Raw genomic sequence first — 15,884 nt, forward strand, 5'->3', positions numbered from 1 at the left:
GTGAGTGTTGTGCTCGAACAAGAGTCGGAAAGAAAGAAACAATGACAGACCCGTGTTTGTAGCTGACATAGTTAAGGGGGTGGGACTAGGTCTGAAGAACTGCTTATGCAAGTGTGACGGTAATTTGAATGAAGTGTTCTGATTTCTGGTTGCATTTGTTTAGACCGTATTTTCATGTTGATTGTGTGGTCATGGGTTTTTTCTTATGCTTTCGCTTTATATTCTGTGCTGTTTGAGTGTATTCTTCGAATGTTTGTTTTGAAGTGTTGTATATTTTGCTTTTTACTACTAGTCACACCTCAGGGGCACAGCGTCTTATTTTTTTTGGCTCATTAAACTGGGTGGATTTTAAATGCTTCGAGAGGAATTATTCTCCATTCTGTATATCTCTCAACGTCCATCACTGGATGAGGCCAAAGATGATAGAGCGCATACTGCGTTCTAGGACACACGGCAAGAGAGGCGGCAGTGTCTAAACCCAGGTTGCGGAGCAGAAATCGTAGCCTGGTAAGATAGATGTTAACAACTAAACTTATGATAAGAGGGCTTTAGAACATCAATATAGCGAGAGTAGGGACGGAAAATAAAAAAAAAAGCTATCATCGATACGGAACTAAATTGTTTGGCTCATAATAATCGCGAAACCATCACAACACACACGATCAATGTAATTAATATTAGGTTGCAGAACTGGCTTGAAGATAAAAGTACCATTGAGTTATGGACAGACTAACAACCATTATTTACATCACATCGTTAAACTTCATAAATCTAATTGTTCCAAAGAAATAAAGCAGAACACTGAAAGATCAGAGCTGAATACAGCAAAGTAGACAAAAACTACCATAAGTAATCAAGGGGACAGAAAGGATTATAGCAGGGGATACGAGCCGTTCGGGTCGAGTCGGTGTGAAGCTTTTGCAACACCTGTTGCTACAGGATGACAATTCCGCCATGTGTCGTGAGGTAGAGACACCCCACCAGCCTGGGAGACTAAAGCTCACGGGAAGTAGCGAGGAGGGAGCAGCTACAGTTTTGAACTCGGTTAAAACCATCATTCGAGTGGCTTGCGATACTGCGATCACACGAGGTAGAGTGATTCTAGTTTACGCAGGCGCATTCACTAGAGCTGTTATGTAGAAAACCTCGCTGTCGTCATGGCATTGGTCCAGGTGATGGCAGATAAGTGTGGCGGAGGGAGCTATGCAGCTCAAAGAATAGAGAGAACAGAACGCATAGATGGCTCAAAGTTGCATAGCCGAAACCAAGATCTATAAGTCACTGAAATCATCGCAGGTGCTCGTTCTTCTATGCTAGCTTTAAAATTGCCCTAATTTTTCTGTTTCCTCCTTCTGCTATGGTTCTGTCATAGGTCCTCAACCAACAAACAAAAAAAATTGGAGGACTAAATATCTTTATAATATTCGTCCACGTACTATAACAAAAATTACTTTGAAATTACTGTTGTCTGGTCAACCAATGTGTTCGCTGCGACTTACCAGTGTATATAGTACATTGGGGAAGTAACTGTGTGTTTAATGTATTATGATGAGACGTGAAGTGCCGTGGTAGAATGGTTTAAGTATTCTTGCATGGGAGAAGAGTGTATAGTTGTAGTAGTTGTCCTGCTGCTTGCCTCTCTAATGTCAATGCCTTACTTTGTGTTGTTCTGTTTGTTGTTTATCTCTAAATTGTGTTTGGTTTGGGTATATCTTGTCTGTTTTTGTTTTTTAATTTCATTTATGCCAGAACAATGATTGCCATGATTGATTCTTGTGTGTCTGTTTCATCCAAGTAAGGTTATCAACAAGGAGACATATCTTTTTGGCGATACACATTAATTGAAACTTGCAGGACTTCTACTTATTATGTGAACAAATAGTATTCATATATAAAGACAAACACTCGAGATATATCTAACTATGATCTTAATGAATGTATACTTAGGATTTCAATAGTGTAATCTATAAGATCCATTTCATTAGAACACTAATTTAATTGAAGATGACTCTACTAAGATGTCAGAGTCAAAACCCTTAGAAACAGTAAAAAAAAGGGATTTACAATCTCAAAAACTTTACTTTGGCATTAAACATACTTCTTGTTCTTCTTCTTGTTCTTCTTTTTCTTCTTCTTCTTTCCTGTAATTACCAAGTAAGAAATAAAAACGAATTTTATTCACAAATATAGGATTAGGGTCAAAAACCTACAATTCAAAAGTTATCGATCACCGCCTGAAGATTTAACCCTTTCTGTTCCTACATTTGCTATTCCTCCCCCACCTCTCTTTCCTCTCCTCTCCTTGAGCTATCCCTTTATAATCCAACACTGAACTACACACGTGACAACAGTGAGTCTGCCAGCATGCTTTTGGGACTCACTGTGGAAGAATCGAGAGCAAAGGTCCGGTAACTCCTTATTTTTGTGCTGTTTTATTTTTTCCTCAACTGCAAATGAGAACTTCCGGTTCAAAGGGCATGATCCGTGTATCGGATTTCTTGTGTGGTTGGTTGGTTGGTGTTTCGCATGGAATTAACATTTTCAAAAACTGGAAACGGTTTTCAACGAGCGATCTGTTCAGTTGACAAAATTTATTTATAGCTTTTTACTTACGTGTAAAGGAACTTTGCATCATTCAGCTTCTGCTGGAAATCAAAAGAGAAGATAACTCTTCTGATGTATAGGCTAAATTATTTGTCGACAAAGACAGGCACGTAAACAAGTAAACTATGTAGATGATTGTTTTAAAAAACAGACAGGACAGAACTCAAGGATTGCTGGCTGACTTAGAGACGGACGAACGGACCGACAGACAAGATCATATAAAATAAATGGATTCATGACGACCTGCCACCTGCCGTTAAGACCTTAGGTACACCCATCCGCGCTGGTGGGAATCGTGATCCTTTGTGGTATCAAAATCTGATCTTCTCTACTTCACAGGTGTACATAAAATGATTGGCCTCACCAGTCCTGTCTTTTGTGCGGAGCAAGCTGCCACCTGTGCAAGCCAGAGCGCCACACCGCAGGTCTAATAACCCAGGAGACCAGCTGGACGGCCGGCTGGAAGGATCCGATCCCTCCCGGTGCAGGTAGCGTGGGGTTAAAGCTTCCCGTGGGAGTGATTTGTGGCTCAGTACCAGCTTTCGCTCGGTCACTCACTTCACATTTTTAAAACAAGCGAGAGAAGGAAAGGAAAGGGAGGTCACTCTAAGGATGACGGAAATCTTCACGACAGGCCCGCACCTCTGCGGGAAGTACGACCCCACCATCACAGGGGCCAGCGCTGATGCGGAGCTATCCACAGACTCCCTCATCTTTTACTGCACCGTCCGCAACATCTACGGCATCTTCGCTTCCCTCATCGCCATCCTGGGCATCATCGGAAACATCATCTCTCTCGTCATTCTGCCCAAGACTGGGGTGGCTCGCAGCGCCATTGTCTTCCTGCAGAGTCTGGGTGTCTACGACACCGTCTTCCTCGCCTCCGGCCTGTTTCTGCGGAACCTACCCTCCGTGTCCATCGTGGGTCACTCCGGAGTTGTCCTCTCCAACGCCCTCTCACCTTTGCTCTTTCCTCTGACACACATCTCCCACATCGGCGCCATTTACAGCACAATCTGCATCTCTGGAGAAAGGTAAGATGCTCTTCTGAGTCGGCACCTTAGTAATTAGTCGTCGGTAGCAACATACCTTTCTTTGGCTTTCCTAATAATTTTCTTTCAAGACAAAGTAATTTTTTGAATTAACAAATATAAATTTCTATTTCCTCAGTAGATATTTATCATGTTGTCGAGATCACTCACAGATTGTTTGAGGACAATGTCGTCTGTTTTATTGGATTTTTGCTTCATTTTCTTTCATTGGATTTGCTTTTGCTGATTTGGGGGAGGGTTAGTGCATGAGAGTTAAAGGTAGACAGAATGTTACTGGAGTTTAAAATCACACTATCTCTGTTGACCAAACCGTTGTGCAGTCCTGTTAAAGTATTGCATTAAGGATTAACAACAGTCGTTAATCTAGCATCAAACACTCGAGACCCTGGACCGGTGGTCAGGTGGGTACACGCCGTCAGACGTTGGTTGGACACTTAACTGCAAAGAGTCTACTAAAATGCTATAATGTGTATATTTTATAAACCTGTATGCTTATTTTTTTAGAATGTATGTTTAAACAAATATGTTTTAGGGATAGATATACTTTATAAACATTTGTAACCAATCGGCTCGCACCTAGTGACTTGGCGGGTGGATATTTCTCCTCAAGCACCTTTTCCAGTGAAGGCTGCTTCCGCGTTCCTTGAAACCTTTGAACGAACTACTTTTGTTCTTCAAGGCGAATAACTTGGGATTCCTTTTCACGGGCTTCACGATTGGAATGAACCTTTTATGCCGCTAGTTTCTCACTTGTTCTTTTTTCATCCACTTTCAATCTTCGAAACCTTGTGCATCTAGCTTTTTCTTTATTTGAAATATCTCCACTGTCATCAGTAAGGCTACCAGTACCATACGATAACATAAGAATTTTGTTTGAAAGCAAAAAAAAAAAAAAAACCAAAAGGGATAGAAGAGAGGCTTTTGATACGCAGAAACTTTCATTATCTAAACCGTGTTAACAATTTCTGAAGGACTGCCTCTGACCATATCATCTTTTTTTGTGCTTTGGGGTTGGTGGTGTTGTTTCTTTCTTTCTTTATTTTTTTTTTACTATTATTATTCGCCTGAAAAGTTCAGCATCAATTGAAATTCAACACTTAATCAAGATTTTGACCTGTCTCAAGGTTTACAAGTAACAACATCCTTCCGATAGCCCCAATTGGGTTATGAACCGGAACTGCATCAGTTGGGCTATCGGCCTCCAAGCCTCGGTGTTTGGTCATTCAGATGAAGAATACTTTGTAATCTGAATGATTTTTCTAGTCTAATAGTTCAACACAATCTTCTGTTCTGAATAAATTTGAATTCCATAAGTGGCAGTGAAAGAAGAGAATAATTGCCTGTGTGGCAGATCGTTTGCACGCCTCGTGATTCACTTTTTTATTACTGAATTTCGTTTTTATGCGTCTATTATACATTTTTTTCAAACTAGACATGTAAACTTTAAACAGCTGAAATCATGAAAAAACAACACAGAATAGGTGGTTGAGATTTAAATTGCTGGCTGTAGGAGGACTTTAGTATCAGGAGCTACTGTAGCGGGCAATAACTCATTATTTCTATACTACGACATGTGGAAGGCAAATAACTAATATGATCTGTCCATCTCCTGTTATCTTTAATGATAATCCAGGTATTCATAATTGCTGTGTTGGCTCATGAAATTTTCATATCACTGCGCCTAGAGAACCTCAACCTGTCAAAGTCGAACCTACCAAAAATAAAGCTTAGTGTCATGTTGATAGACTAACCCTACTGAAAAATTTCTTCAAATGCGTGGTATTAGTTCATTAGTGGACACTAATTCTCAAAATCTGAGGAAAAAAGTCTTCTAGATCCTCAAAAAGCTGTCCTCTGAACATTGCAGTTCTCTCCTGGGGTTTGAAAAAAAGAAGATTGAGTTCCCATTTACTTCAACTTCACAGTTTGTCTGCTTTCTTCGTGTTTCGAGGGTCTTATTTTTCAAGCTCTCGCATCAGCTGCCAGCAATTCAGTCTTGATGTTTGACTTAAGTTTGCCTTTAATTATGACACAGAACAGAATTTCTAATGCACTGACTTTTAAATATTTTTAGAACCAAGGAAATGTGCAATCCTAAGAACAAAGGTACTTTTGTAGTTTTCAGACTGGAAGATACGAATATTCAGAATCCTGTCGTTATTTTTGTTTACTTTTTGAATAATTTCATTTTTATTAATGCTTACAATTTTATACAAGCACATTTAAATCCTAAACACATAATACAAGCGAATATGATCTCTTTGGCATGTCTATATTAAAAATAGGAACTTTATGCATTTCTCTCATGTATACCGACTTTCAAGCTCGTGTCCTGATTCACACCCGCGGTCATGGATGGTTCAGTGCAAAAAGTTCAGTTTTATTTTTACCTGAAGCTACCATGTACTAAATTGGATCTTCCTTTAACTAAGAAAAAGAGATAAAACAGTCTACTGCCAACTTGCTTACACCAAACCTGAAGTAACACCAGTTCACTGGTGGCCTCTAAATTGTCCATTTCCCAGGACTGCGTGTGACTGTCAAAGATATACGAAGAGTGATCCCTCTTGCGTGTACAGATGCGTTTCTTCTTTACTCGCTGCCTCCCTGACATTACTCATTCGATGACCGATGACAAAGCACATAGCTGCTAGGTTTGATTTTGGCTTCTTTCTGCTGAGTTCTTCGCGAGCAGCAGTAAAGTCCTGAAGACAGGAGCGGGACAGTATGGTCACGTGCAAATAAAGCAAACATGCAAAATGTTGTGTTGCCCACGGGATGCAATTCCAGTTGAATATCAAAATGTGCATCTAACAGCAGCCTAGCTTTCAGAACAACAGTTGGATGTCTTCGTGAACGCACCCTCAGCCTTCCAGACCTCCGACCCTGTATGAACTCTGCCCTGTGTTTTCAAGAGGACTATTTTGTAGAAAGTTTTGTGGCTGTGAACACCTCCTGTAATTCATCTCTAAGTTTTGTTCTCCCTTAACTAACAGACGCATGTGCGGTGATACCCGACTGCGCATTCCATCGGGATTTTTTTTTTTTTTTTTTTTTTTTTTTTGTAGCTCAGATTCATTTGTGATTGTACTTCATTTGCTTGCTTTAATCTTATTTTCTGGAGCTACAGATTGTGTTATTTATGAATATTTGATAGTCCGCTGAGATCACTTTTCATGAGTGTTCTACTAACTTTTTAATTTTATTCCCTATTACATTAATTCTTCATGTTTCCCTTTTTTCATCCCTCTTCTTGCCCATTTACTTATGTATTTATTCTAAAAATTCAATTTTGTGTGTGTGTGTGTGTGTGTGAGAGAGAGAGAGAGAGAAAGACGACTACGTTTTCCATCGTTTTTTGCTTCTTGTTTTGTTTATTTTTGACGCTTCTACATATTTTCCTTTCGGGATAGCCTTAATAAGAAGAAAATATGAAGAAAAGAACTAAAAGAACTATCTTAAAAACTTTCCATGTGTTGTAAAACTTTCAACGAACTTCTAATTAAAGCGTACAAGATTATTTATTATGGATGCAATCATGTGCAGGATAACACTAAAAATTTGTTCATGGAAAACTAACAGAGGCTTCTAATATGTTCAGACATTTTTTGTGAAATATCATAAATATCAACAGGAGGTGTAATATCAATTTAATCGGGAAGTTTTTTAACTGATGACGTGGACGTGGAATGTCGGGAATAAATCCAAAAGAGGGATGACGAGACTGAAACAGAGAAAAGTAAAGAAGAACAGAAGACTTTAAAGGGATGGAAAAGACAAAAAAAGGTCTTTAAGCCTGGATAAGCTTCTTACGATACCAATTTCACTGTTAGCCAGATTTACTGTTTTGTTGTTGTTGTTGTTGTTGTTGTTGTTGTTGTTGTTGTTGTTGTTTTGTTTTGTTATTTTGTTTGTTTTTTTTGGTTTGGTTTTTTTTGCGTTCTCCCGGTTTTTTGGTTGTCTTCAGAGTCTTAACTTCTTTCATTCTTTTCTTTCTTATCAATAGTTTATTCGCTGTATCGTTGTGTTTTTTTAATTCCAGGTGTATTGCGGTAGCTTTCCCCCTGCATGCGGTTCGAATCCTGACCATGAAGCGGGTGAAGATTCTAGCTGGAGTCATCCTGGTGTGGTCAATCCTCTTTAACGTTCCTCGTTACCTGATGCTGGAGCCCACCCGCTACTGGGAGCCGAGCCTGAACCGAACCTGGATACGCCTGGAGCCATCTGTCCACTCACTGTCCAGCACGCTGCTCTTCGTCTTCTTCGGCTACGTCACCACCATCGTCAAGGTGGTCGTCCCGGTCATCGTCGTGTCAGTCCTCAACGTCATCCTGCTGTGCTGCCTACGTCGGCGTCGACATTATCTCCTGCAACAACAGGTAGTGTGTGTGAGAGAGATAGAGAGAGAGAGAAGTAGGGAAGTCTGTTTGTCATAAAAGTTATCAAGAGAGGATATCAGCTCGTATTGTGTGTGCCTGCCGAGACTAAGGGTATTAGCTGTAGCCGAGACAACACAAGACGCCATCAGGAATACAATGAATAATCGATTCGGCGTCTTCCATTGATTTTTAACGAATTTAGTTTGTAAAGATTTGACATATTTGAAACAACAACCGTAAAAACATATTCAATTTTACACATTCATCACAGATTTTTAAAGGCCGCCATGTTGAAGCCCCTCTGTGTGAACTAACAAGAGACAAATGAAAAAGTAATTAATGGATGGGTGGATTAAGAAATTCTTTTATGTTGGATTCGGGAATCTAATTCTCTTTTTGCTCTCCGCAGGTTCGGACATCATCTTACGACAGCTACCACGCCCATTACAGCAGCACTCGCTCGCTGGGCGGACGACATGCCCTGGGGCGAGGTCACTGGGGTGGAAGGTCAAGGACGAGTCAAGCATCCAGCCATCGAGTGACGTCAGTAGTACTGGCCATCACCAGCGTCTTCCTGCTGAGTCAGCTGTTTGCTGCCGCGCAGGTCCTCATTCATCTCCTAGGATACGAACAGTTGTGTGGACATCCGTGTGCTGTCTTTACACAGGTAAACAGCTCCAGCTTCATCTTCAGCTCCAGCTTCATCTCTAGCTTCTGTAAAATTTCCGTTGGATATTTCCTCCTACCCCAAGTTGTAATCCGATGCTAACCCGTACTTCATGTGACCAAACATCTCCAGCTAATGTTATGGTGGCTTAAAAAAAACTGTATTGTTTATTTTTTATTTTTTTCTGAGGCGGTAAGACACTTGCTTCCCATTAAAGTGAGAAGCAAATGGTTTCGAGCTCAAATGCGCTTACCTGGGAAACAAAATATTTGCCAATAATTAGACATATTTATATATTTCAAGATGGTCAAAAACTACAAAATAAATAAGTATAACGGAGTATTTCATTTAAAGAAAAACATGTAAACATTTAGTAAGAATGTGGATTGTCTCCCTTACAGATATGTGACACAGTCTTCATTTTAGTTTCCGCAACCAACTTTCTGCTGTACTACGCTTTTGGCGAGAACTTCCGGAAGATCATACGAAAGTATCTCTGTTGCCGAAGAGTCAATCCTTCGGTGGATTCGATGTGAGTATATGTAAGTACGTGGACCTATTGCATGTAAACTGTGCGTAGATACATTAGCTGACTGCATGACAACGAGTGCGCATGCGCTTTCTGGTTGCACGTGCATGAATGTACTTGGACTTAGTGCATGGAAATGAAAATACGACATTTTGCGTGGAAATATGAATTTGTGATATTATGACATAAACCCCGCCAGTGATTTCCATTGTGAGGATGATGATGATGATGATGAGGGGGAGGATGGAGGAGGAGGAGGAACTTATGTCATTAAATTAAATAAGTAAAATACACTTTATTCTGTCCTGTTGTAAATAATTTTATGATAATTTTAATTTTATATTTCACTAATAAAACTTTTACCTACAACATCTCTGCGACAAAAAGGACTTTCAACAAAGCTTTTGTCAAATGGGACACAAATTCAATGGATATTCTAAAGCTAGCCAACCTATGCTTAACTGCCCCTAATTATTAATATCTATTGCTTATTTCCAAAGGTGAATAAAACTACGTACAAGAAGCGTTAAGGGGGAGAATCAGACCTCGAAGCCCTAGAACTGACATTCATTCCCTTCTCCTCAATGATTTTAAAAGACTTCACATCAAAAAGAAATTTGAAAGAATGACTGTAGTGCTTCAAGTCAATGAAAGCAAGTGATGCTGGTCAAATCATCTAAACCAAATTTTTAAATTTGTAAATTAAGCTTCTGAAATGGGAGAAATGAGACCTTGCCTTAGAAAAAAATATGGTTTTGCCAGCGCAAGGAGATGTCATAAACAGGTCGGTGCCTGGAGAAGTCTTCTTTGTTCCAACAAAGGACAGATGGTGAGGCTCTCCTGAGTAAGAGTAGGCAACTGAGAATGCAATGATGATATCTAAAGCTCTTCAGTAGACCTGACTGCCATCATTGTAGCCCCATTGCCCTGCAGTTTGATTGCTGCTCGATGGAGGCTTCAGATCCTTACCCACTTCATATTGCTGAACTGGAAAATATAGACAGACGGCGCCATCATGTCTGAGGTCGTTTGAGCCTGAAATAAACATGAGATAATATATCAATTGCGGTTTTGTTTCGCAAGAAGAGATTATCCTCATAATTGATTTACATAGTGACATAGGTAGTATTTTATTCCTCCGGCATAATATGGGACTAAACAGGTGTACAAATATTTTAATGCGTCTTAATTCAATCTGAATGAAATTAAAAACAAAAGTTTTTTAAATTTCAATTTAGAACTTTTGAACTGTTCCTGATAAAGCCAAGATTTCAACACCAATGAAAACTGTAGTTTCTTTGTCAACAGGTCACCGGGTACCCGTCCGGACACCACAGCCATGTCGCTGAGAGTACATCACCATAGCAACGGTGATGTCTCAGCTGACGTGGATGGATCCAACGAGCTTTCGTCCTCATTGCTGAACATCAGGACTGAGGGTCCTGCACAGTCCGACAAGGAGGCGGAGGCTCACAGAAAGGAGAGTGAAGAGGAAGGATGAACAAAAGTCCGTCGTCCTCGTCCTGTGGGGTGGCTTCCAAGAAATACACCGCTTCTCCAAACATGATTCACTGCCGGTTGAAAAAAAATGGTCTCAAAGGTGGTGAGGAGTTTAAAGTTCCAGACGGCAATTCGGACAGAATGATGGAGCCTTCTGATTATGTACCATGATTTGTTAATTTGTGTTACAAACTGCTGTGTGTACATACACAATGAAACCTTCGGAAAAAATAAGACAGAATCGCACAGGAAAAGTGTAAGAAGGATGGAAATGTTTCGGAGTAAAATTTGTGGTTTTGGGCACGCAACGAACCTGATGAAGACTAATGTGATTCGCACATGTGTGCATGTGCGTTTGATTATTTGTTTGTTCGCTCGATAGTTTCTCTGTATGTGTGTGAGAGAGCAAGAGAGGAGAAGAGCATGCACGGCCATTAATGCTGATCTGGGGGCGAGTGCCTTTCAAGCTAAAGCCTAATAAATTGTTACAAATGGTCTCCCATGGGAATGCTTTCCTGTGCATGAACTTCATTTTTGTGTCCACTTCTCGACAGAAAGGTGAGGCTTTGCTATCATTAATGCTCCCAGATCAAGACAAGTGTCCCGTTAAGGTGGACATCCTAGTTTGATAACTTTTTTACCTGTCGGCTCAACGTCTGTTTCAGAAAGATGGCCGACTCGTTTTTGCAAAGAAGGACTTGTGAATAATACACAGTTCCCCTTGCAATACATTGAGAAATTGTACTGATTAGCATCAACACTGCAAAAGGGGATGGGGGAAAGAGAATTCGCAGAAAAAAAATATTTAAAAAATCTTTGCTGATTATTATTCGTGCACTGAAAGCAAGGCGTGTGATTACTCTGATCAAGTGTTGTGCCAGAATTCGACTCAATTACCACAACAACAAAAAACAAGTCTGAGCTTCATCCGGCTCGCAACAAAAGAGGTAGGAGTATGCTTGTCAGACAGGCGCCATTAATAACTATTTTGTGCACAGTGCCAGGGAAGCCTGCTATAATAATGATAATAATAATAAGGTCATTATTGGCCACTCTATAGTGGTTATGTTCATAATAATCTCGCCTCCTACTGGGTAGAATGAATAACTCCAGACATTGCACCCTCTGTCTACCACAGCGACTTGAATACTTGGAGCTACGAGCTTGTATTACTGGACTGCTGGCAGACGATTTTTTTTTCCAGTTAACTACTAAAACGAGGCATTAGGCTACAAAGCTTCCGGTTTAGTCACATTCATTGTTAAGGCTCACCGAGACTAAGAGCGGAGAACTTCGCAAGAGGCTAAGCGTTGGTCTCGGCAGACAGACAGCAGTCCACCTGTCCTTGCTTGGCGCTGACGTGGACAGTAACTCAACAACTCTCCTTTTTCAACCCCAGCTTGTATTAATTTCTAAGATGATAGAAGCTGGAGATAGATACATGTAAATATGTAAAAGTCTGGTTACACGAGTGGGCTGGTAAGGACATTATTAAGGCGAAACCGCGCGGTTCATTTCTTCTATCTTCACCCCTTCCATGCATAACGATCGTCCATGTGCTAAAGAAGTAAATTGACCCATGACTGGATAAAAAAATATTAAAGTACATCTGGGTTTTTTATATGCAGGATTATTTTTACAGCTTTCAAGTATTCAGTTCAAGGCAGTTAAACAATTCAAATAGTATTTAATGTAAAGTATTTTGTCCTTTCCATAAGCTGTGATAAAATTGTTATTCCAGCCTAGAGGTTAGATCACAAAAGTGCAAAAAAATTTGCACAAAGTTTTCCAAATGGAATAAAATGTAATGTTTTGCCCATAAAATAATGCTTTGCCGTTGATGATAAGGGCAGTAGTGGGATGTACTTGGTAGCTGCATCCCCTGATCCCCACTGACATAAGGAGAAACAATGCAGGGTAGAACATATGACCTCCTGGCTTCAGACCCTGCGATTTTCTTATTTTTTCTGAGTATTTCGAGTGTCCTCTAAGGCAGACAAGTAATAAAATAAATCCAAAAGGCCAGTTTGTAGAATAACCATGTTTGTACGTGGATGAATAAAATAGCATGCGCGTGCGTGTGTGTGCAAGTGTGTGTACGTGTGTGTTCATTACTGCTGTGGATGTAGTGGACATGTGCGTTTCAAAGAGTATTTATTCAACCATTGTTTCTCAGTTCAGGAAAGAAACAGTGAACGTTGCCATGGTAACAATGCGATGAGACTTTCCAATCGCTCGTGATGGTGGACTGTCGATGATTGTGTCTTTCACAGGAAATGATGTGCGACCAACATCTGAGAAGCTCCAGCACATTAACTCACTGGATTCTCTTTGCGTCTCGTGTTTCTTTTCCTTCATCTTAGAACTAACGGACCTGTTCAGCAATATGTGCTTCAGTTGGGATAATGTTCATGTGCGCTGGCCGTGTACAAACTCATCGAGCTTTGCGACTAAAGGTCATGGGTCATGGCGAGTGTTCCATATACTCAGCTGCCGTCATCAGACTTTCCTCTAAAGGCACTTCATTCGTATCGACTGTTTTATCGTCTTTATTCTTTGTCTTAGTTGGTTAATGAGTTGGTTTAGTTGGGGCTGCTCCCGGCTGCTCGCTATGTTTGTCTGTCAGTATAGCAATCTGCCTCTATCTTATCTCTGTGTGTGCGTCTGTGTGTGTGATTGCTTTATGCGTGTGTGTGTGTGTGCGTACGCTCGTTTGTGTGTGTGTGTGTGTTTTTGGGGGTGTTCGTACATCATAAAAAGAAAATAAAAGAAAAAAAAGAGACCTAATGGGAGACCTCTGTCAGCTATCAGTTGTTCTTTCTTTCTTCGATATTCGCGCACCACAAATGCATACATATTTGTCTCAGATGAAAGTAAAGTGGCATTAACATACTTCAATTGTGTTTGATTACGATAAATAAAGCCTTATGGTAATGTTTTATGTCCAGAAAGGATGGATATGAGTTGTCTGTTTATAGGATTTGAAATTGCAGGCCTTGGCTTCAAGAACAAAGTCATTTGGCAATCGTGTTTTGTCAGGTGCAACATTGTTTGTCGTGGGCCACAAAGTTTGCTTTCGATAATGAAAGCCCGATAGTTGTAAATATTCGCCGCGTGTAGTGATAACAGAGAGTGAACTGTCTCCTTCCACCCCCTTTACCTTCCCTGCTAAATCAGCTACCCCCATTTCTTGAGTTGCTGGGTGGACACGGGGAGGTTGTATGGTAGGACAGAGCTTTCACCTGGAGATGATTTTGTACTATGGAGGTGTGGTTAGGGTTAGGAGGGGGATCTCTAGACCTATTTTAAATGAACAAAAGAAATAAAACATCCTTAATCAAATCTTAAACTTGACTCTTTTTCCTTAACCATTTCGTATACATTTCAAAACCAACCAACCACCGTGCAAAATACAGAGAGAGAAGCAGATAGAGGGGAAAAAAAGGAAAGACTGGAGAAGAAAGAACAGATCTGAAGTGACCAAGAGACTTGGAACTAATTTAAAATTAGTTCTATCTTCATCACATCTGTTGGCATTCACACCTGACATGAAGAGTTTAATAGTTTGGGGTTTTTTTTTTTCATCTTCATCAGCTGTTGGCATGGATGTTACAATCAAGTTTTCATCTCAAACTCCTGTTAGCAACCGTTTTCAGGCTAGGTGGATTTTTCAGGTAGATTTTTAAAATTTCAGATTTTAGAATATGTGTGATATCATATTGTGGGAAGGAAGTGTAGATATTTATAAACCTTATCTGTAGGTGAACACGACAAATTAACATCAATTTAATATAATGTATTCCTATTAATTGCACCTAAATCATTAAAAATCAGGAGGAAGTAATCCACGTGTGCTTGAGATAAAGTTATTCTGAATTATTAACGCTTTTATAAATAGATGTTTCCTTCTATAATTTGTTGTAAATTTTCAACACACTCTCTACTCATTACATTAGACATTTTAACAGAAATTCAACTGTCACTTCTTTTCAAATAACCACAGGCGTTGTTCCTAAGAGAAAAGCAAATTCTCTCCAGCTGTGAAAAATATTCTGCAAACTGAAACATTTGTAAGAAGAGCACATTCGATCTCAAAAATCACGTGACATTTGCAGTCTGTGAGTTCTTCATTAAAATATCATTCGCTCACCGAGGAGGCTGCCCCCATGTAAGTTATTTCTCAAAAAAGAAACACAAGCCCACAGGAAATGAGAAACTCTGCTTCTCAGAGGACTCTGTCAAGTGCACTGGCACAGAAATCTCGAGAAATTCCAAACTTGAAAAAAATATTCTGTTGTCATTAGTTCTTACAGAACATTGGAGAGTCTGCCAGGGGCGATAATTTGGTCATTAAAAACGTCCCCCGTCTTATCAACGCTTCGTCTCTCTTCGTCGCTTGAGCTAAAAATCGTCTTCAACTTTGAAATCCGGAATCGATTCCCTAGCAAATAATATTTAATTTGACTTTTTAAAAAATCCAACGAAAATATGACATGACTTAATCGGTCTGCGTAAGAAAAACATACGAGAGAAGGTGATTAATGAGAGACTTTTTGATTAATTTGACAGGAAAGTGCTTATTATATGGTTATTATTTGTGTTTAGATTGGTGCAAAGAACAGGCAGGAAATTGAAGTAAGAAAAAATGTAAATGCCAGCAGGATAAGGGTGAGAGAAGTAGGTGAGTTTTTGCTGCACTGGTGACAAGATCAGTTTTCTTACTTTCTCTCAGAGTTCTCAGGAACAGCATGAGTGTCATTCTATTTGAAATAGCCTAGTGCAATATCTTTTTCAACCTTTATTTTGGTTTGTCCGAATACAAAGGTATGGGTGACTAGTTACAAATAATAAAACATTAAAATAATAAACATAGAAATATAATTTTTAGAGATTAAAAAAAAATAAGAGTTCTCGAGAAAACAAAAACTAAATTGTTTTGTTACATTTGTCTTCAAAGAAAATGAAATCCCATTTATGTGTTTGTTGTTTCACAAATGTAAATATGCTCGAGAAATAAAGTCCATTACAATTCAATCTGTCCAATAACATTATAAACCCTTAAACATGAAAATAAGAACCCACTGAACTTGTTTTAGTTGAAAGAAAGGTATACAGGGGGAGGAATCCAGTGTCTTCTAATTACTGTCATGCTC

General features: G+C 39.6%; 1 protein-coding gene across 2 annotated transcripts in view; it reads left to right on the forward strand.

The window, feature by feature from the left end:
- The window catches only part of LOC112553330 (FMRFamide receptor-like), a 32,984-nt gene extending 18,730 nt beyond the window's left edge, over positions 1-14,254 (forward strand). Inside the window, exons 2-6 of one of the 2 annotated variants that reach the window (XM_025220464.1) lie at positions 2,944-3,638; positions 7,699-8,035; positions 8,445-8,702; positions 9,104-9,234; positions 10,540-14,254. In XM_025220464.1, coding sequence (XP_025076249.1) covers positions 3,217-3,638; positions 7,699-8,035; positions 8,445-8,702; positions 9,104-9,234; positions 10,540-10,732 — 1,341 coding nt within the window. In that variant the 5' untranslated portion in view covers positions 2,944-3,216 and the 3' untranslated portion in view covers positions 10,733-14,254. Of the gene's footprint in view, positions 1-2,735; positions 3,639-7,698; positions 8,036-8,444; positions 8,703-9,103; positions 9,245-10,539 lie in introns of those variants that run through there. The other variant, XM_025220465.1, reaches the window with a different exon arrangement.
- Positions 14,255-15,884: the final 1,630 nt, after the last annotated feature.

The sequence above is a fragment of the Pomacea canaliculata genome, linkage group LG12, assembly GCF_003073045.1.
Source record: "Pomacea canaliculata isolate SZHN2017 linkage group LG12, ASM307304v1, whole genome shotgun sequence".
In the NCBI taxonomy this organism is placed as follows: domain Eukaryota; kingdom Metazoa; phylum Mollusca; class Gastropoda; order Architaenioglossa; family Ampullariidae; genus Pomacea; species Pomacea canaliculata.